The sequence below is a fragment of the Dermacentor albipictus genome, chromosome 5 (assembly GCF_038994185.2).
Source record: "Dermacentor albipictus isolate Rhodes 1998 colony chromosome 5, USDA_Dalb.pri_finalv2, whole genome shotgun sequence".
NCBI classification, from domain to species: Eukaryota; Metazoa; Arthropoda; class Arachnida; order Ixodida; family Ixodidae; genus Dermacentor; species Dermacentor albipictus.
In genome coordinates, this window is record NC_091825.1 from 157,919,597 (window position 1) to 157,942,289 (window position 22,693).

The 22,693-nt window shown below is 45.4% G+C and overlaps 2 protein-coding genes across 4 annotated transcripts in view; one reads left to right on the forward strand and one right to left on the reverse strand.

Annotated features, from left to right (window-relative positions):
* Positions 1-22,693, reverse strand: part of Isha (Insulator su(Hw) mRNA adaptor) — a 151,192-nt gene that overhangs the window by 54,656 nt on the left and 73,843 nt on the right. For all 3 annotated transcript variants that reach the window (XM_065450098.1, XM_065450099.1, XM_065450097.1), the window contains 2 exons: positions 19,575-19,682; positions 10,939-11,110 (listed from right to left, as the gene is read on the reverse strand). In XM_065450098.1, coding sequence (XP_065306170.1) covers positions 10,939-11,110; positions 19,575-19,682 — 280 coding nt within the window. The remainder of the gene's footprint in view (positions 1-10,938; positions 11,111-19,574; positions 19,683-22,693) is intronic.
* On the forward strand, positions 1,422-9,397 carry LOC139060174 (piggyBac transposable element-derived protein 4-like). The gene is made up of 3 exons (XM_070539101.1): positions 1,422-1,777; positions 1,863-3,301; positions 9,372-9,397. Exons 1-3 carry the CDS (start codon positions 1,590-1,592, stop codon positions 9,395-9,397), a joined length of 1,653 nt encoding a protein of 550 aa, XP_070395202.1. The 5' UTR covers positions 1,422-1,589.

Here is a 22,693-nt window from a genome sequence, read left to right on the forward strand (position 1 = left end):
TATCAACGTCGCCTCAATGGCATTGCGAAGATTACTTTTTTTACTTGCAGGCTTCTCTCGTCTGCTTGAATGTGTCATTGATGCTGACGAGCACAGGTCCTGGCACACCGTCCACACTACCACGTAGCGCTGTTTTAACAGGTGTATACAGGTTTAGAAGGCGGAATATCTGCGTGAAGTTGGTTATAGTAGGATGGGACTCATCTCAACCGAAGGAACGCACTAGTCTAATGGATTGCTGAAAGAAACGTGAGAGGGAATTTCCTAGCAAACAGTGCAATCTGAATGTAGTCACAACAAATGTGAACAGTGTGTCTTACCTCCAGTGGATCTTGATGTAACTTGGCTGTCGAAACATAGAGCACACCTGGACGCGGCAGATCATCGACAATGTCTAAAGTCTACATCAGAGTTACTCGCAGTGACTTTGTCGTTTGTTGTGGTGCAAAAACCTTCAGGTTCTTTTGAATTGCATTCTGTTCTGTCAAGTTCAGCAGTTCCAAAAAATCTTTGATGACCTGACATGATTAGTGTAACAATTTTATATCCCTTAGGAAATGCGCACGAAGTTCAAAGGTGGTGGTCTGATAAACTATGTTGACGTAGAATGCTCGCCGACATTTATTAACACAAAAAAACAGGAGCGAGAACAGACAAAGTGATAGGAAGAGCGCTGCGCCCTCCCTAGCTATCACTTTGTCTCGTTCTCGTGTTTTTTCTTGTTTCATTGCCGTTTCATTGTTCCATTGCAGGTATATTTGCTCACAAGGCGTGCAGCATTTTCCTGGCACACAAATAAGAAACACGAGCAAAACGTGGCACGCTTCTGCACGCATCGGCGTCTCTGTTCACCCGCACAAACGTTGTTCGCACCACCCGCCTTCGGGCCGACAGTGTCGCGCGCGCCACCCCGCGGGCGCGACAGAAAGGGGCCAGGTGCCGCGGCGGAGTTTGACAACTGAAAGTAATCTAGTAACGTTGGTCCCAATGGCGTGTTAGGCCTAGTCCCCCGAAGCGCTCCTGATAACAGCCGCATTTCATCAACGTTTCGGCACGACACTACCATTCTGCAGTCGGAATTCTTGCAGCGTATTGACAGTGAAGCTCAAGGAAAACTTCAAGCATTAGCGTCAACTCCTGCTACTCACCAAAATCAGAATAATTAGATAGCGTTGACGACATCACTGTCTGGACAAACGAGCTGGCTACAGCTGCTCAGAAAGCATCACTATAATGACACTAGCCAGACACACTACATTCCTGGAGGCTACTAATGAAATAGGACTTCTATACAGTCGCCGACCGTTTATTCGGACCTCACGGGGACTGCAAAAATGTCCGAATAAACAGGTGTCCGAAAAAGCAGATTAACACTTTCGGGACCGGCCCATAGGCCATCGATCCTATATGATCGACGGTTTTGCGCGCACTGCCCCGTTCAAATTTCCGCGCGCTTGGACATGTAGCTCCATCTAGGAGGTCGTCAGGAACTAGACTCTCGGTTTCGGCATAGTTTCTTTCATTTCCAGCAGGTGGCGATACGCGAGAGAGAATTTTCTCGATTGCGGCGGCGGCGGACGCAGTGGAAAATGGCGTCGTGCTCGCGTCCGGTCGCTCGAAAAGAACGCCGTCAATCGCGCGATTTCGCTGCTTCGGCAACGGATTTTTTTGATGAACCGAGCAGCGAAGAGTCTGAAGACGACTTCGGCAGCTCCGATTTTATTTCGGACTCCGATTCGGATGATGATGAGCCACGGACTTCATCTAGTAGCCGAAGGTGAGCATAGTTCCACATTCATTTCTTTCTGGAGTAGGTGAACGGGCTCGCTATATGTTCTCATTATTTTATCTTTACTTGATAGGGTCTCAACAAGCTACGGCAATGATCTGCTGCCGCCAGCGCAGAAGCGGATTGAGTTTTCGCCGCGACGGGAACCTGGCGTGTACTTGGACGCAGAAGTGGGCGTGGCGCTCAGAAGCGGATCAAAGAAATTCTTGACTGCTCTGGACTTCTTTCTTCTGTTTTTCTCGATGAATGTGATCGAAACAATTTGTGACAACACGAACAAGTATGCTTGGACTCACATTTTGGAAAAACCAACGCATGCTTGTTCCGATGGATCTTGGGAAGAAGTCACCCCAAGTGAAATGCTAAAGTTTATCGGACTCGTAATTTACATGGGCGTTGTGAAGGTTCCTCGGCTGAAGCTGTATTGGAACGTAGGAGATCTGTACAGCGGTCTGCTCCCACCACGGATCATGCGGCGACGCCGGTTCATAGCTCTACTCGCAATGTTGCAAGTTGCAGACTTGGACGATGTCACTCAAAGTTCAAGAGGAAAGCTCCGATACATGTGGTGGCTCCTGCAACACATGAATGAAGTGTCAGCGAATCTTTTCCAGCCACATCGCGATCTTTCCGTGGATGAGCGCATGGTGAAATCGAAAGGGCGGTCAGGCATCCGACAGTATATCAAAGATAAAGTAACAAAATGGGGCTACAAGCTGTGGGTCCTAGCTGACCCTGGCACCGGATATACTGTGCAGTTTAGTGTGTATACCGGTAAGCGTGAGCAGCCAGGGCCCCATGGCTTAGCTTTCGACGTAGTTTGCCAGCTGTGTCACAGATATCTTGATCAGGGCTACAGGATCTTTATGGACAATTTTTACACTTCTACTAGCCTGTTCAGTCATCTTCTCAGCCGAAAAACATTGGCTTGCGGAACCACACGCAAGGATCGCCGAGGATTTCCTGCCGAACTGAAGGATGCACGGTGGGAAAAAAAAGCTCGACGTGGCGACATTCGATGGTTGCGCGATCAGAACATCCTGTACCTTCAGTGGAAAGACCGGCGTGTTGTCAACATGATGAGCACGGTTCATACTGCAAATGACACGGTCACCGCAAAAAGAAGGGAAAGAAGGCAAAACTCCTGGACTCAGATATCTATAACAAAGCCTCTGCTGATCCATGATTATAATGCTGGCATGCTAGGCGTAGATAAATCGGATCAAATGATTGGATATTATAATGTTCTCATGAGAAGCGTACGGTGGTGGAAGACTCTGTTCTTCCACTGCATCGATATTGCATGTGTGAACAGTTTTGTACTCTTCCAAGCTCACCGCACATTGCACCCAGAGATTCCTGAGCTGGCACGCACTGCCGGGTTTGACCACCTAGCTTTTAGAGAAGAGCTCATTCGGCAGCTTCTGAATCTTGACGGTGCCAAGCAAGCACACACGCCTCCACCACCCGTCGCAAAACATGCACTCCACAAGCCGGAAAAAGTGGCAAAACGCAGAAACTGCAAGCTGTGCTATCAGCAGAAGAAAATCGAGCTCAAAACTAATGTCTTTTGCAGCACATGCCAAGTTCACTTGTGTTTTACGACTGCCCGGAACTGCTTCGTCGAGTGGCACAAGAACCGTGGGACCTGAGTGGCTGACCACTGGTGCAAGCTAGATTTCACACACAAAAAAGACAGTTGTAGATACGCGTGCCAAATTTTCACAAGCAAAAAAGGAGGCATTTGTAGCACATTTTGTATATCTTGAATTTTTTTTATTATGTTTTTCCACTTGTATATCCATGACTTTTCCAACCTTTTTATGTTGTTCTTTCAGCAAATCTTGAATTTGAGATTTTTTAAAAAATATTATATATCACTTTTAAGTCTAACCTTTCTTTATGCATGAAAGACCATCTAATTAGCTACATTTTGATAAACATTGCAGCAATATAGCGTAATGACTATTCGTAATAAAAAATAATTTTTGACACCCATCAGAATTGCCTGTTTTTTCCCCGGTCCCGAAAGAGTTAAGAAAAAAAAATGAAATCCTTTATTTCCACGCACTTATTCGGGCTCGGCAGTAGGCTTGAAGAAATCGTGAATGCGCCGTTGCACGCCGTTTTTTCCGTTTACGCGCAATCAGATAAGCCTGATCTCGGAGAGGGTCGTACGATCACTATAGGTGGCTGAAAGCACAGTCACTGCTTGTACACGCTCCGCATGCAACGGCAGCGTAGCACATGGTGCGTCATCTTCCGACTCAAGAGTCATCGCCCAGCGGTGCAGCAGAAATTTGACGAATGATCTCGCCGTCGTCGAGTTCTGCGCACATCAGTACAGCAGCGTCGGCACCTGTGAAACTGTCAAATGAGACGGTGTCCGGAGTCGCAATGCAACCACTGTGCAGGTCTCGGCAGAACATTTTCCGCGTCAGTAGGGAGCACATCGGAAGGCGACAAATATAGCCTTCCCGGCACCCGCTTGCCGGCATTCCCCAGCGCAGACTGCGCGGGCACTGTCGGCGCCATTAGACACTTGACGCGATGTTTTTATATGTCGCGTTGGATCACCGAAACCTCGACACAGCGCACAAAGCAAACACCACCGTGCCGACACCAGTCGCACAAACGAAAAACGCGGCCTGCTTGCAGCGTCGTGCGCGAAGAAACAAATCAGCTGCTGGATTGTCTTGACATGGCTTACTAAACTGAAACCGCAACTACTGTGTGACCACTCTATCGAACCAGGCAGAAACGATGATGATGAGCGGGGATTTCCAGTAGCGCCACTTCGTGGGGCAGCAAGGAAGCTCTGTTCAAAATAAAAATGGCGTTCAGCAAGTCGAACCATGCACCGGTCAGTCAGTGCATGGTGCTCTCGACCGAGTTGGCTCAAGGAGTGTCCGAAAAATCAGACGAGAGGTTACAAGGTGTCCGAACTTTCGGCAGTTGTTATACATTATGGTCTATGGGGAGAATGGCGGTGCCGCGAAGCTGACCGAATACTCGGGCATGTCCGAATTTTTGGAGTCCGGAAAATCGGTCGGCGACTGTATATTCAAATATTTTTGTGCTGCTCCATTATAAAAGTATTATAAAAGTACTTATGTATTTTGACATGCTGATTTCAAATATTCAATTGGTTTTCCCATGCAACAAGTACTTTTTAAAATATAAGCAATTCATGTTTTTTTGTGTGGACTAATTTGGAGGCAAGTTCTCTCTACAATGCTGGCTGTTGATGAAGGAGACTGGTGCATCAAAATGATGTTGAATGATCAGAGGTTGCAGTGCTACAAGAATGAATGTTCTAAACTGATTTATGCCGAATTTACAGCATGTCAAACTTTTGTAAGCAGAAGGCATTAGTGGAACCCTGGAGAAACTATTACTTTTTCAAAATTTCTGTAATGATATTTGTTCACATTTTAGGCCTACTGCACTCCCGATTTGTCCACCTTTCTGACGAAAAAAGGATTATTGCAATAAGATGAGTAGAACCAGAGATATCGTCACTCCAAAACTACACTACCCTCAAAAATGTCGTTTTGAGAAAACGAGAAAAAACATTTCAGGACATGTTCATGGTGATTACGGCAAATGCTTGAATACTAAATTGATCAAGGATGATACAGGGGTCCAACAAGGCAAGAATGAAACTTTCGCTTCTTTAAGGGGGGACACTGTAATTCAAATAATGTTCATGACGTTTTCCATCAATATTCATGAAACTTTCCATTCTTGTTAAGACTTTTGTGCTGATTTCAAATATCTAATTATTTTTCCTATAGGCCATTTAGTTCTGAAGATAAATAAAATTCGTTGTTCATAATTTGTAGAAACAATAGGGGAAAAAAATGCACTACGAAATTCGTATTGGCACATGCCTGGGTACTAGAAAACATAAGGAACATAATGGTAGGAATACTATTTTGATATATCAAATATTAGTAATTTTATAGCAATTCAATCTTTACTGTTCGAATTGTGGCTACCCTACTGTCTGATCTAAAGCAGAATTGAAAATTTTTAAAGCATAAATTCCAAAATCTGACCCTACATTGTGTACAAGTGAAAAGTCGGTGTTTTAAGAAAACGAGAAAAAAAGGATTGCATTCACTTTTAATCAAAAGTACAGAAATAATTTTGCATTATTTTGCAGCGAAAGTGGCTAAAAGCCACCAGGAATGTAGTCGCTCTGACCACGGCCACACAAATGCGGCAAAAACTTCGTTTAGCGCCGTTCACCGATTCCCGGTGGCTTTCATCGCGCGCACGGCGAGATTGTCGTTCACGCGGGTCGAGCTCCACCTCGACGCGATATCGCCGCAACACGCACACGTGATAACGATCTTTATGGCGAGGCCAGATTACCATTCGCTTTTGCCTCCTGCGACGCTGCCGCCGCACACCTTGCACTTGACAAACGATATCAGTGCGTTCACAGAGTCCTACTGAGGATAGCGAAGCCTGCCTCGGTGTCGACTGGCGCGGCTGCAACGCCGTCGGCACGAGTGATCAAATCCAACACCCGCTTTGTTGCTGACGTTGACGCAAGAACTCGAAGTTTTTTTGAGCATTCATCTCCCTCTGCAACAAATCCGCACGTGGCAACATTGCAGTGTCACGCCGAACGCGGCCGCTGCCCGTAACGATTTCACTCATTTGTGAGCTGGCTAGGCCTACTTCGGCGGCATCGTCCGCGGTTTCGGCATCATTTGCGGTTGGAGGCGAGCTACTCTCGATGCTTTCAGAAGGAATGGAGCGCTTTTGAAAGTTGTAAGCTGATCGCTTCTTCTTTTTGCCGAACTTGTGCCTCGTGGCGAACTTTCCCGGTGGATCGGACATCGTTGGGCATGTGCCAACAAACCTACGAGACGCGCAGTCACGTCGCCTGCGGAGTGGAGCAGACGATGGGAACCTCGCGCAGCCAACCACAACACGCGTTTTTGGTCACGTGTGCTAGTCAACGAATCGGAACGCGCGTTCGGGCTTTTCTTCCTCCCCGGATTTTAACGTCACTGACGTACCGACGGAGTCACTTTTGGCGGGAAATTAAAGAAGGAAGGCTCTTCTTTCCAACGAGACCAAGATGGCTGCGATCGCGCACGTAGAAAAAGAGCTACGCGCCGCAATAACAAGGGCCATTTTTGCGCGGAATTCAGCTCACAGTGATGTTATAAATTGATATTGCGGACGAAATACTCTTCCCTGAGATTCGAAACTTTGTGAATTAAAGGAATATTAGCTGTAGATATCGAAAATTTCTTTTTAAAAAAAAATCGATTTTTTCGCGACTTTTTCGCCGCAAAGAGCCGTGTCCCCCCTTAAAGTATGCGAGCGTAGGCCAAGAAGGATGGTGTTGATGAGTGCCATGTTCCTACGCAAGCAAGGGGAAAGGGAGCGAGCCACATGGCTGAACGCATATCATATATTTACGCGCATAACCTGCCGTCATGCATAACCCGCACCCCCAATTACAACAGCCTGTAAAGAAAGAAAGAGAAAGAAATCTGTGCAAATAACATGTCAGGGTGTCTACCAAGTTGACATTTCCAAATTCCCTGAGTTTTCCAGGTTTTCCCTGAGCACCTTTGCGAAATTCCCTGAATGAGCCAGAACTTTGTTTTATGTCAAGACAGGCTGACACCACGTTGCCCGATGCTGTCACTCTCTAGTAAGCATGCTGAAACAAAAAAATGACTTAATCCAGCTTGAATAGTAAGGAGTAATATCTATTTTACTTAAAAAAAGAACAGAAGGAAGGTGTTAGTAAAATGCACAGCGAAAGAAATGGAAAAGCTCATTCCAAATTGAGTCGAACATTTTCAAATACGAATGAAAAGGAGGTGCATACATAAGTAAATATTTTTTAATATCAGCTATTTCTATCAACTGATAGCAAGCTCATATGTATGAGGTCCTGAACTTTGTCACAACTAAGGTTCTCTCTCAGCAGCTGGGAAGTCAACCTCAACTGTCCTGACATACTCTCAGCCCGTACACAACATCTCAGTGTTGGGTTTCACTGCTTAAACAATTTATTTTGGTTTGGACGAGGGACACCTGTGTCTCAGCGTCAGCCAACACTTAGTTCTTTTAGCTCAAGCTCCTTCAAAAACGCGGTGGCACCCTTCCTTTCCCGTTAAGGGGGGACGCGGAGATCAACTCCGGAAAAACGACCCAAAAATCACTTTTTAGAAAGTTGCAGATTTCGAATCTTTGACCCCTTTTCTATAAGTTTTCCAAGTATTTCCGCTGAAAACGACTGCTAAGTACCATAAATAAATATATACATAAGGCAATACAGCGAAAATTTCGTGAAAATCGGTGGAAAAGTCGCTGTTTTCAAGCGTCCCTAGCTCCGGAACGGCAGTACGCGGCGCGGCCATGCTGGTACCGTTGAAAAGCGCGCCTCTTCGCCTTTTGACGCCTCTCTTTCATTTCCTGATAGAGAGAAGAGCAAGCATAAAAAAACAAAAAGTCTGAAGGTCGCGGAGCTGCTTGTCGCGGCCGCCGATTGGCTTGCTCCGTCACGTGCGTTGTATGAGCCGCCCCATTGGCCGGTTCCGGAGGCGAGCTGCTGCGGCGTCTGCTTCTCCCGTTTCTTCGCGCGCTGGCTGCTGCCCCTTTGTATACGTGTTGGATATTCGAGGTGCGCCGCCGCTTCATCGCTTTATTCGGATTTGAGTTTTCCATTTTCATTTTGTGGTTTCGAGCATCACTGGGCGGACGTGGACGACGAAATATGCGACCAAGCACCGCTTCGGCAGCCGCAAGCGCAAGCCGCCGAACTTCCAAAGGATAAGTAGTCCTAGCAGAGATGCGTCCGCGCGCGAGCTTAGACTATCGACGCATTGCCGTGCAGTTCGCAGACTGTTGCATCCTTGAGTTCCAGTGGTGATTATACCGAACTAATAACGGCCTTTTGCGATGCTTCCGGGCCTGCAACGCCCCGCAAATGCTCCGCGACGTACCCCGATTGTGCCACCGCCGTCACCGAGATGAACGACGAAAGTGCGGTCCAAGCGCGTGCGTCTGCCGGCCGTGAAGACGAACCGTGCATCAGCAACGGTCGCACCATACAATCGCATCTTTAGTCACAAGTAATCTTGTCGGAGGTGTTGAATATGACCGCCGCCACTGTCCGCGCGTCACTTGCTTCTGTGCCGGCAAACGAACGGAAGATGGGGTTTACGGCTGGAGTGGCATGCTCGGTGGCGACGGACTCGAGCGAGTCGAGCGGCTAAGAAAGATGCCTTGTGCAAGAAGAGGGCACAAAAAGCACATGAAAGCAAGCATAAAAGATCCAAGAAGCCAAGAGATCAACCTGACACCTGTACCTACAAGGCCGGTGGTTTCTAGTCGATTAAACATGGCCCAAAACTTCAAACACCTTTTTCTCAAAACTTTTTTCTACCACCAAGGTCAACTTGCAAAGCCAATATCTCGGCGACCGTTATGAATATTTTTACACCGTTTGTTTTGTTACACTCATTGTGCACCACTGCACACAGTGACATGTTTTGTTTTCAAAATAGTTGCTTCAATAATTTGTTATCTTTTGTTTTCACAGTTGAGATTTTCGTGCAACTGAAGTAGCTGCAAAAGAATGAAAATATTAAAAAATTTTGTTAGGCTAAAACAATTACAGGAATGTCACTGTGTGGAGGATACATATAGGAGTGCTATCAATGTTTGTTTGAACTCTTAGCACCAATATACAGGTGTGCAGGCATTTTGCAAAAATGAAAGCAGAACAATTTTGTAAACAAAAAAGTACTTGAGATATTGCAGCCATATTTTCACAGTTTTGTTGATGTGATATTATTAGCATCTGTGCAAAATTTAATCAAAATCGGATGGTAAATAAAAAAGTTAGCTTTGATCCCCATATCCCCCCTTAATTCCTCAGTGCGTCGGCCCTTTCTGTTCTCATCCTCCTCCTACCACGCTTTCACCACATGGATCATCTGAAGCATTCTCATAGTCAGTTGTACAGTCAACATTTGATTTTTCGGACTTCCGAGAGGCCGCAAAAAAAAAATTGAAAAAAAAAGGCAGTCTGAAAAAAATTAATGCATGTCTTTAACTGCCTTTAAGGGCTGAAATTACCACAGGCACGTCTGAAAAAGCTCTGAAGGCCTGCCATTACACTGATTAGGCATATCAGGGCTTGTACTGTGACAGGAGACGGGGTGCACGCATGTGTAATTAAGGAATACATACTGTGTCCAGTCACAATTGCCCCCTTCCCACGCTTGTTATGCTTCACCGCCTAACACTAATGTACTGAGGCGAAGCTAACTTTCGGAGACTGGCATTACGCAATGCGCTGTGCTCTGCGAGCTTCAAAGCCAATCGCGAGGATTACAAAGGCGGAGTCGGTGCCATTGGTGATAGCAACGAATTCTTTCAATGAAAAACACGGCACCGCACGGCAAGAAACTTAATAGCGAACATAGAAGTAGCTAGGCCTAACGTTGCCGCGGTGGTGGTTACGGCTGCCAGCGGATCTGCCTGCGAGAGTGCCGGTTCGAAGCAGCGAGATAATCAAAATAGCGGCGGTGGCGGCTTTGATTAATGCCATTTCAGACCTGCAGTCAGGGCAATATACATTGACTATATGGAGTACGTGCTGGTGCCGCAAAACTGTGCAAATTATCAATCATGTCCGAAAAATCGGGCGTCTAGAAAATAGGCCGTTAACTACTCTGGCAATACATCGTGCCTATGACACGGCATCAATGACGATTCGTTGCGATTCCTCTGTTACTGGAGCCAGCATTAACACGACTTTCGTTCCCTTTCAATAAAGTTACAGCTAATTTTCCCTGATAGAAGCACAAATTCCCCGAGTTTTCCCTGAGTTTTTCCAGACTGTTCAAATTCCCTGAGAATTCCCGGTTTTACCGGTTGGTAGACACCCTGCATGTGGAAATAACTGCACACAACAACACCAAATTGGCTAAATATGCAGATTTCAACGGACTTCATTACATCAAGGCTTAAAAGTGCTATGACGGTATTTTCATGTCCGATGCAACTTTACAATGTGGTTCTACTCTACTAAGGGTATACATGTGCTGTTCTGTTTCATGATGCCCTGCTAGCAAATAAAAATTAAAAGAAAAAGTCACCACCTTTTAGGTTGTCAGACAGAGAATCCTTGTCGATCACACCCCCTTCTTCCAAAGCCAGCAAGTTAACATCTGCAGGTAGCTTGTCGAGTGGAATGTAGCTCACACCCAGGTCCACCTCCCAGAAGTCTTTCAGTTCTTTGCCCTTCACACCTTTGCCTGGTGCCCACGCCATCTGCACAAAAAAGTGCCAGCTTTAGACACTTCTCCTTGAATATCAGTTATCCCTTATTTACTTGTACTTGTTTGACGGCCAGTGACACATTACAGAATTCGAATACTTCAGCATTGCAAAACCATGTTTAGTTCTCCACAGGATGGACAAGAAAGCAGCTGAGATTCTACTCAAATAAGCTTTTCCTCTAGGTACAAGCACTACAAAATTTGACAAGGATCGTTTCTAGCAAATGACTTATCTATAAAAAAGTTTGGTTTTAGGCAGCACATTAAACTGTTTTTAACCCTTTAACTCGCAAGATAGACTAGGCCTAGAAAGAATTTATTGCTTTATTTCTTCCTTATAATGCTGAAATACAGAAATACTTTATAACGTTGAAATTTTGAAGTGTTTCTCTAAAAACCGAGCGAGATACAGTAGGTCAAAAATATTGTTGACCAGCTGCTTGAAGGTCAACGTACGGTTAAAAATGGTTTTTGGTACTTGCTTTGGCAAGGGCAATGCATGTTCTTGAGATGCACCTCTATAAGGATTAAATTATGGGGTTTTACGTGCCAAAACCACATTCTGATTATGAGCAGATTATGAGATTTGGTTATGAGATTATGGGCATTCTGCCCTCATCGAAATGTGGCCACCGTGGCCAGGATTAGATCCCGCGACCTCGTGCTCAGCAGCCCAACACCATAGCCACTGAGCAATCACGGCGGGTAATTGGTATTCTCGACGCCATCAACAATGTAACCTTGGAGTTATTTCTTGTTCCCGAAGATATGGGAATAAGAAATAAGAACTTCCTTAAACAAAGGAGAAAAATCGCACTGGCGAGAATACGACCACCACGTGTGCTAAGAAGTGAATAAACAAAGTCTCCCAGTTTTTTCGTCAAAACATTCGCTTCTGCTCACGATCGACATTTTTGTGAATGCCACTGTTAAGCAGGCACATTACCAGAAGTATATCGAGAGGCACAAACTAATATTTAGATTTGTCTAGTTTATGCAGATATTTTTGGTAGGTCAGCTGCCAGTTAAAGGGTTAAAGTGTGAGATGTGATCTATGCTTAAGTACACTGGCACTATGGAGCATATACTGTCACTATAGAGCATGTGGAAGCGTTGTGGCAACGTTTACAAGCAAAGCACCCTATACAGAAGCTGGCTCAACATTTTGGATAGTACTTTATTTATTTATTTATTTAGAGTACATGACAGTGCCCAAAGGAACACTGAGTAAGATGGACCCAAATCACAAAAGGAAAAGCATGTAAGCAGACAATGTGACCAAAGCACAAGAATCTCATCAATATATACAGTGCAGTCCACTTATAACGATATCAAAAAGAACAAAAAATTCTACCATTATAATTGGTCGCCATATTTGGACTGTCGTAAAAAAAAGCTGAACATACCTCTGTAGCTTCGAAACCAAAATCTGCCACTTGTGCTAAAGAAATACACATTGTATGAAGTCTAAAGATTGAAGAAAGCAAACGCCAGGTTGGGGTACACTTGTGCCCATTTGAGGACCAGCGGGTGCCCGGCGGCAGTGGGAATCTCTCGCAGCCGAGGTGGGTGCTGTACAACCGTGCAGTGTCCAGACCAAAAATGCAATACAGTAAAACCTTGTTAAGCTATACCTGCTTAAACAGTAGTTTCAAGTCAAATTCCCAACTCAGCGGTCATAGAACATAATACGTTTTGCATCCGCATAAACCATACGAGCTTATTGCATACATATCGGTTAACACGTAGTGTTTCCGCTTTTCATTGCACAATCACAGCGGTAGGTCAGCCTGGCAGAATGACGAGCCTCAGAGATCAAAATGGCTTCCAATCTCAAAAGCAGAGGGTGCCTGGAAGAGTTAAGCCCCATCAACATCATTTGAGCGCTGTAGAGAGCGTTATACAGTGGCGGCGCCATGCGGCGCGTCATAGAAGCCGCAGCGAAAAAGAAAATGCAGTGCCCGGGCAGGCAGCTCCGGCGCGCTCTCAAAAGCGGTAATTTTTTTCCAGGCCGCCAGCACGATAACGGCTCCGCGAGCTTGTGACCTTTTCTGGTCGCCGCAAACAGCGGAGTTTCCACTCCTAAATGTTTCTTGCTCCGTGCTCAAGGTTCAGCAGACGAATTGTCGCCAGAACGTCACACGATTCAGACGCGCTTCAAGCTGCGTTTTGTGTCACCAGTGACTGCAGAAGCGCAGGAATGCAGCGTTCGCGACTCCCTTCGCGCAGTGTCCGCAACTGAGTGGAAGTTCAGTTTGATGAATCAGCAAGGCCAAGAACAAATTTCGGCTCCTTGTGACTGCGAGTTCATTATTGTGGAGGTTTCCGCGATGAACTCTTTGATCGCTAAAATTCTGTGCCCATGATGCCAACAGCGTTCTGTAGGTGTACACTGCAATACTAGGCTCGGTCTGGCAGTGAAAATGGTGGTCATGCACTACTCCAGAGGGCTCAAGAAAAGGATAAAGAACGCCTGAAGAAGGCATCCAAAGCCCACCAAACAAAGAGGCAAAGGTGTAAGAAGATGCCTGACAGCAATGATTCAAAACATTAAAGCCTTGACGTTTTTTAATAAATTTACAGTGCTTTTAAACCTTTGCAGCCAGTTTTCTCAATTGCATTTTTTTTGTCACTGGACAGATTTTGGTCCAGTTTATTTTGCTGTGATCCACAAGCTGTGCTGTACTTAAAGACAGTCTTGAAATGTTTCTTTATCTTTCTATTATTTAATTATTTCACAATTACTACATGGCTCCATGCAGTGAAGCACAGTCATGTGCATGTTATGTTGAGCAAAAAATTAGCGCACTAAAAAAAAAAATCGAACACTGTCTTAATGTAGATTAGACATCTGGGCAAACATGCAAAGTATTCCCAGCTCCCTATCATGTTTCGTTACTGTGCCAGCCTTTCCACAAGCAAGGAACTTATAAATTCTTATAAAACAAAAACTAATTAGGATATCCTAACGAAATTTTAGATTTGTCTCTTTATTGCAATGTGCAGTGTGTGCCAAATTTCAGCCCTTTCTGTCAAGAAACAAAAGTTATTTCTGATCCCCTCCTCCTCCCTTAAGTGACGGCTCCAACGCGGGATGCCACTGACCTGGCAAGAGTGAGCTAGGCCTAATGACGTCGCCGGCCGATAGTGATTGCAGGGGCAGCATTCAGCAAGACGCAATGACGGTGGAGCCAGTGGAATCGCCCCAACGGCAGAAGCAAGCAGGCGAAAAGCCCAACAAATGGCGGGAACTGTGACAACGGAGCGGAAATTGGACATGTGTACGAGCGTCAACAACGGTGCGGACGGGCAGGCGGAGATGGAGTCACGCTTTTATGTTATCAGTGTGGAAGCGATAAGCGCTTTGGTCTTGCATCAAAAGTGCAGACTCTGTGACAGCTCCGTGACTTTTGACTCAGAGGAGCGAAAATACGGCCTTGCCGTCAAGTTTCTCGCCATTTGTGAAAACTGCGGCAACGTTGTTTCCGAGTGGAGCTCGCCGCACGTGATAAACAGCAAAACAGACAACCCCTTCATGGTGAACATTCTCACCGCTCGTGCGATTATTAGCACTGGAAATCGACAAAGAGAAATGAATAATGACGTTTTCGCTGCAATGAATATCTCGCACCATGGCCTTCATAACGAAACGTAGCAAGGCTATCTCAAGCAGAAGCTGGTGCTGGCATTGTCTGCTGCCCAAAAGCTGTTGGGCGCGTGTGCCCTATCAGTGAAGCCATTGTAAAATAACTTCAAACTTACTAACTCCGGGAATTTAGCGGTATGCTACGATGGCTCGTGGATGGCGCGCAGCCATTTGTCGCACATCAGAATCGGCACAGTTATCGAACTTCCGGACTAGTGCTCGACTGCATTGTCCTGAGCAATTTCTGTGCTGGGTGTGTGCGCAGCCCGAAACCTGGTGACCCGGACTACCAAGATTGAAAGGCAAGCCATATGTGCCAAAAGAATACAGAAAAAAAAAAGCAGGGGAGATAGAAGTTAAAGCGGCACTTATGCTGTTCCAGAGGCCACTTCAACTGCACAAACTGAGGTACACCACAGACCTCTCCGATGGTGATAGTCGCGCATTTCTTGCTCTCAGACAAGCTAAAGTGCATGTCTTTGTGCCAGTCGAGAAGGAAGATTAAGCGAATCCCGTCTAAAAAAGGATGGGGACTACTTTGTCAGGGTGTCTACCAAGTTGACATTTCCAAATTCCCTGAGTTTTCCAGGTTTTCCCTGAGCAGCTTTGCGAAATTCCCTGAATGAGCCAGAACTTTGTTTTATGTCAAGACAGGCTGACACCACGTTGCCCGATGCTGTCACTCTCTAGTAAGCATGCTGAAGCAAAAAAATGACTTAATCCAGTTTGAATAGTAAGGAGTAATATCTATTTTATTTAAATAGAAAACAGAAGGAAGGCGTTAGTAAAATGCACAGCGAAAGAAATGGTAAAGCCCATTCCAAATTGAGTCGAACATTTTCAAATACGAATGAAAAGGAGATGCATACATAAGTAAATATTTTTTAATATAAGCTATTTCTATCAACTTATAGCAAGCTCATCTGTATGAGGTCCTGAACTTTGTCACAACTAAGGTTCTCTCTCAGCAGCTGGGAAGTCAACCTGAACTGTTCAGACATACCCTCAGCCCGTACACATCTCACTGTTGGGTTTCACTGCTTAAACAATTTATTTTGGTTTGGGTGAGGGACACCTGTGTCTCAGCGTCAGCCATCACTTAGTTTTTTTAGCTCAAGCTCCTTCAAAAAGGCGGCGGCACCTTTCCTTTCCCGTTAATTCCTCAGTGCGTCGGTCCTTTCTGTTCTCATCCTCCTTCTACCACGCTGTCACCACATGGTTCATCTGAAGCATCCTCTTGGTCAGTTGTACAGTCAACATTTGATTTTTCGGACTTCCGAGGGGCCGCAAAAAAAATTGAAAAAAAAAATGGGCAGTCTGAAAAAAAATTAATGCATGTCTTTAACTGCCTTTAAGGGCTAAAATTACCACAGGCACGTCTGAAAAAGCTCTGAAGGCCTGCCAGTACGCTTATTAGGCATATCAGGGCTTGTACGGTGACAGGAGACGGGGTGCACCCATGTGTAATTAAGGAATGCATACTGTGTCCCGTGACAATTGCCCCCTTCCCACGCTTGTTATGCTTCACCGCCTAACACTACTGTGCTGAGGCGAAGCTGACTTTCGGAGACTGGCATTACGCAACGCGCTATGCTCTGCGAGCTTCAAAGCCAATCGCGAGGATTACAAAGGCGGAGTCGGTGCCATTGGTGATAGCGGCGAATTCTTTCGATGAAAAACGCGGCACCGCACGGAAAGAAGCTTAATAGCGAACATAGAAGCAGCTAGGCCTAACGTTGCCGCGGTGGTGGTTACGGCTGCCAGCGGATCTGCCTGCGAGAGTGCCGGTTCGAGGCGGCGACATAATCAAAATAGCGGCGGTGGCGGCTTTGATTAATGCCATTTCAGACCTGCAGTCAGGGCAATATACATTGACTATATGGAGTACGTGGTGGTGCCGCAAAACCGTGCAAATTATCGGGCATGTCCGAAAAATCGGGCGTCTAGAAAATCGGTCGTTAACTACTCTGGCAATACATCGTGCCGATGACACGGCGTCAATGACGATTCGCTGCGATTCCTCTATTACTGGAGCCAGCATTAAAACGACTTTCGTTCCCTTTCAATAAAGTTACAGCTAATTTTCCCTGATGGAAGCACAAATTCCCTGAGTTTTCCCTGAGTTTTTCCAGACTGTTCAAATTCCCTGAGAATTCCCGGTTTTCCCGGTTTTCCCGGTTGGTAGACACCCTGTTTGTGCACTCTCATTGCCAAACACAAGTGGTCTGCTTCTGAAACACTTGGTGGCAAAGGAAAATTGACGGGTGACCTGATCCTCAAACTCAGTGCCTACTATGGAAGGGCTAAATTTGGTAAAGGGGGTCTTAATGAAGGTCAGAATACCCCTTACCCCCTTAAAAGTGTTTCCGCGGTCAAAGAGTTCGACATGTTCATGCTTTTGTGTGCATGACACCATGCTTGTTAATTTAGTTAGTAAGCGAATGTGTTAAAGGGCCTCTGAAACAGTTCGGACAAATTTTGTAGACGTGTAGGGTGCAGCCTAAGTAGAACATTCGCACCACAATCTAGGTGAAGCATTACGTATTAATGGAGCTACAAGCGATTACAAGTTACCCTCCTCCCTAGCCATGCTTTTCCTCCTCAACTTGTTCGCCGAGCCATCGGGGCTAAGCTCCGCCTTCACTGGTTCTGCGTCACGATGCGACGTCACATCGTCCACTTCCGGTTGTTTCAGAGCCCACCCCCGCCCACATGAAACCTCTCCGCTAGCAGCTTGGCCGTCGACCCCAAGCGAGAGCTATGGAAGCAGCGTGCGCTGCTAGCATTCTGTCGCAGCGCCGAACGTGTCCGATATTCCATTAACCAAACACTAGCGGAACGTTTCGACGGAACGGTGGAAGCATAAACTCAAGCTGATGAAGGAACTGATGAAGCGTAGACGTACATGAGCTTCCTGATCGGTCTCCACGGTCCAGCCACCCGTTCGCGCAGAGCTTAACCAGCCAGAGCTAATATTGCTCTAACCAAGTGTAAAACATTTTAAACATTTACAAAAACAATGTGTTAACGATTACACTCCTGTGAAAAATTTACACCAGCAGCAAAGAAGAATACATTTTGTTACTCCTACTGCGTCTGGTTGAGCTCCATGCCACCAGGTGGCTGCACCATGCAGACTTCAGATTTGCGCTTATGTTCATCCCATGAAACGACACACAAGGGGACATGGCCAGGCCCTGTTTCCTTTGCGCTTGCATTTACCCTAATACCGGACTCGCGAAACATTATTGCGTTTTAGTAATCTTCCGGTGTAAAGTGACGGCCGCAATTGCTCAAATCCTGGCGCCGATCGGATAGCGGCAGTCTGCTCGTGTACTGCCTTGCAGAGGGACACGATGTTGCAGCTTGACACATTGCCAGTCGCTACGTTTGCAGTCCACAACGCAACAAATGCAAAGCTCGCGAAAAGACAGATCGACACTGACGGCGGAGCTTTCGTCAAAGAAGGAGCACGTTGTAACACAAGCATGAGACACTTCCTGTGTGCCGGAAGTGCCTAAGTGTACTGAAAAATTTTTCTTGTGCATTCCATTTGTTACTTTCTTTTTATAAAAATAAATTTACTAACATTACAACTATTACGGACATCATTTGTTTACCATAAAGTTGGAAAAGTGATTGATCACGCACCCTGGTCAGCCAATCGGATAGCTCGCCCCACTAATGTCATATGGGTGATTTGTGTAATATGGGTAGGGCCGGCTTAAAATTCCGCCTCGCAGTGTACTGCGTTCGGCAGCGATGTGCATTTTTACAACCTTACAATAAATTGCACGCTTTACGCGGAGCACTTAGATGCGTCAATTAATGATCAGAAGGGCCTGCTCTAACGACTCAGTACTTTTTTAGAAAATCGTCAAAATCGTTTACAATACAATACAATATAATCTTTATTGTGCATAAATAAAAACAAAGTACAGATAGCAGGCCTACCAAAGCCTCAGAGGGCTTGACTGGCAGTGGTCACAGAAAATTGCACAGGGTTGTTGTTTCAGGGTTCCTTTAACGTTTATATGGGCGATAAGACTACTATCCTTACTTTTCATATAGCTCTCTACTAATTTGCTATCGTAATTGATAATTCGCCTTTCATGCAAAGCTATGACTTTTTTTTTATTTATCATAACTTTAGTGCATTGCGAGTAAATCTGCTTTTTTCCAAATAAGAGAAAGTTGTATTTCTCTATGAAAGAATGAGGTCTGCGGTACTGTAAAGGACTTTTTTTTTTAGGCTTTAGGGCACAGCAAACGGGTACGCATTACAACTGAGGGTGCATTAGAATCGAGTAAATTCGGTGAGCATGTGTTAGATACTATAATGAGACATCATGAGTTATGGTTATTGCTTTAAAATCTTCTAAGAACTGACCAAAAATTGACGTTTTCGATGGGAGATGACGTGTGCTCGACACATTCACTGTCCCCTAAGCACCGCCAAGACAGACGCTGTCACTAAAGGGGTCGCTATATTAGAGTCCCGATAGAGGTCAAGTGTGCGCGTGCTGACTGGTTCATTTCAAATTATCTGGTCAAGGCCAATTTAGAATAGAAAATAACAAACATTTGAGCCCTTAGAAATGCACAGGCACTGGCAGGGACCTTTGGTATGGATACAATGAACTGAAAAATCAAATTTATTGAAGTCAAATTAACAGAAGTAGACTGTACAGCCTCTGTCTAACTGAATTTACTTTCATTAATAAAAAAAATTAATTACGCTCAGAGTACATTTTTCTAAGGTGAATTATAAGTATCATACACATTTGCGCAAGAGCAAGGAGAAACGCACCTTGATGAGGCTTCCCTGCAACTTTAGATTTTTCAGTTTTTGCAATGCCCGAAAAGCATCTTGCCTGCGGTCCATACACACATAGGCACAACCACGAGGAGGAATCATCTGCAAAAAAAGAAAGAGAAAGAGAGAATGTTCATTCACACCAAGATGCAAGGTGAGATCAAGTGTTTTCATACTAGGTTAAAATGCTTTATTATTTATGGTTTACAACTGTACTAACCTATTGGGCTTGAACATTGAGATTAAAGAAACCTGAGAAGAAAGGTGGTATGGGTGCATGTAGTGCTTTAATTTTTCCACAGCTCGAACTTTGTGCGTCGCATAAATAGGAGTGCCAGGTACACATGAATCTTCAAGCTGACCTGTTGGCTCATTCTCTTCGCAAGTTTCACTCAAGCATATAATTTTGCAGTGGGTTCAGTTAACTATCATGTTTGTAAGCATACCGTACTTGCTCGAATCTAACGCGCACTTTTTTCCCCGATAAAACAGGTCCAAAAACTGTGTGCGCATTAATTCAAGTAGGACCCTAATTCTGCATTACCATATCGCCATCAGCATTTCAAAATGGCCTTCTCGCACCCACTTCGAGCCAAGCAGCTTTAGCTTCCTTGGTGTGCTGTAGTAGGTGCGCTTTTAGTCTACCGCCTCTCTTCCTAATCTTCCTGTTCTCTGCGTTTGCTTTATCAGCATGAAAGTGCCGACTGCTAAGACACGCCGAGTTCATCATGATGCTGCAATTAAAAGGAAAGTGGTCATTTGTGCGGAGACGGACGGAAATCGGGCAGCATCACGGGCATTTGGAGTTCCCAAAACTTGTGTGCGGCACTGGTGCAAACAGTAGAGCACGGCACGGCCGTGCGGACCCTACACATCTAAGCGCACCGTGTTACGTTCTCATCACTTTGTTCGTGCTGAAGCGAGAGGCCGCACAAGGTCAATTCGCTCGCTCCTGCTACCACATTACCTACTCCAGAGTTTTGATAAAAAGAGTTTCCACGGTCACTGAGATGTGTTCATGTTTGCTTGTGTGCGCGTGACACCATCCATGCTTGTTAATTTAGTTAAGGGGGGATATGGGGATCAAAACTAACTTTTTTATTTACCAGCCGATCTTGATGAAATTTTGCACAGGTGTTAATAATACTACATAAACAAAACTGTGAAAATATGGTGAAAATATGGCTGCAATATCTGAAGTACTTTAGTGTTTACAAAATTGTTCTGCTTTCATTTTTGCAAAATGCCTGCACACCTGTATATTGATGCTAGGAGTTCAAGAAAACATTGATAACACTCCTATATGTATTCTCCACACAGTGACATTCCTGTAATTTTTTTAGCCTAACAGAATTTTTTTATATTTTCATTCTTTGGCATCTACTTCAGTTGCATGAAAATCTCGACTGTGAAAACAAAAGATAACAAATTATCGAAGCAAGTATTTTGAAAACAAAACATGTCACTGTGTACAGTGGTGCACTATGAGTGTAACAAAACAAACGGTGTAAAAATATTCATAACGGTGGCTGAGATATTGGCTTTGCAAGTTGACCTTGGTGGTAGAAAAAAGTTTTGAGAAAAAGGTGTCTGAAGTTTTGGGCCATGTTTAATCGACTAGAAACCACCGGCCTTGTAGGTGCAGGTGTCAGGTTGATCTCTTGGCTTCTTGGATCTTTTATGCTTGCTTTCATGTGCTTTTTGTGCCCTCTTCTTGCACAAGGCATCTTTCTTAGCCGCTCGACTCGCTCGAGTCCGTCGCCACCGAGCATGCCACTCCAGCCGTAAACCCCATCTTCCGTTCGTTTGCCGGCACAGAAGCAAGTGACGCGCGGACAGTGGCGGCGGTCATATTCAACACCTCCGACAAGATTACTTGTGACTAAAGATGCGATTGTATGGTGCGACCGTTGCTGATGCACGGTTCGTCTTCACGGCCAGCAGACGCACGCGCTTGGACCGCACTTTCGTCGTTCATCTCGGTGACGGCGGTGGCACAATCGGGGTACGTCGCGGAGCATTTGCGGGGCGTTGCAGGCCCGGAAGCATCGCAAAAGGCCGTTATTAGTTCGGTATAATCACCACTGGAACTCAAGGATGCAACAGTCTGCGAACTGCATGGCAATGCGTCGATAGTCTAAGCTCGCGCGCGGACGCATCTCTGCTAGGACTACTTATCCTTTGGAAGTTCGGCGGCTTGCGCTTGCGGCTGCCGAAGCGGTGCTTGGTCGCGTATTTCGTCGTCCACGTCCGCCCAGTGATGCTCGAAACCACAAAATGAAAATGGAAAACTCAAATCCGAATAAAGCGATGAAGCGGCGGCGCACCTCGAATATCCAACACGTATACAAAGGGGCAGCAGCCAGCGCGCGAAGAAACGGGAGAAGCAGACGCCGCAGCAGCTCGCCTCCGGAACCGGCCAATGGGGCGGCTCATACAACGCACGTGACGGAGCAAGCCAATCGGCGGCCGCGACAAGCAGCTCCGCGACCTTCAGACTTTTTGTTTTTTTATGCTTGCTCTTCTCTCTATCAGGAAATGAAAGAGAGGCGTCAAAAGGCGAAGAGGCGCGCTTTTCAACGGTACCAGCATGGCCGCGCCGCGTACTGCCGTTCCGGAGCTAGGGACGCTTGAAAACAGCGACTTTTCCACCGATTTTCACGAAATTTTCGCTGTATTGCCTTATGTATATATTTATTTATGGTACTTAGCAGTCGTTTTCAGCGGAAATACTTGGAAAACTTATAGAAAAGGGGTCAAAGATTCAATATCTGCAACTTTCTAAAAAGTGATTTTTGGGTCGTTTTTCAAGATTTGATCCCCGCGTCCCCCCTTAATAAACGAATGTTTAAAAGTTTATATGGCCGATGAAACTACTAACATATCTTTTCATATAGCAGTCTACTAATTTGCTATCGCAACTGATGCTTTGCCCTTAGGGGCGAAACCGACTTTTTATTATTTATCACAACTTTAGTATATAGGGAGTGAATCTTTGTTCTTCCAAATGAGAGAAAGTTGTTTTTCGATATGAAAGAATGAGGTATGTAGTACTGTAAAGGACTTTTCTTTTTTAGGTCATGGCAAATGGGTGCGCATAACAATAGAGGGTG

Excerpts from the sequence above, each read along its gene's own strand:
- LOC139060174 (XM_070539101.1), top strand. The coding sequence starts at position 1,590 with ATGGCGTCGTGCTCGCGTCCGGTCGCTCGAAAAGAACGCCGTCAATCG. Across the intron at positions 1,778-1,862 it reads ACTTCATCTAGTAGCCGAAG|GGTCTCAACAAGCTACGGCA; the intron begins GTGAGCATAGTT and ends TTTACTTGATAG. Across the intron at positions 3,302-9,371 it reads GCCGGAAAAAGTGGCAAAAC|TTGAGATTTTCGTGCAACTG; the intron begins GCAGAAACTGCA and ends TTGTTTTCACAG.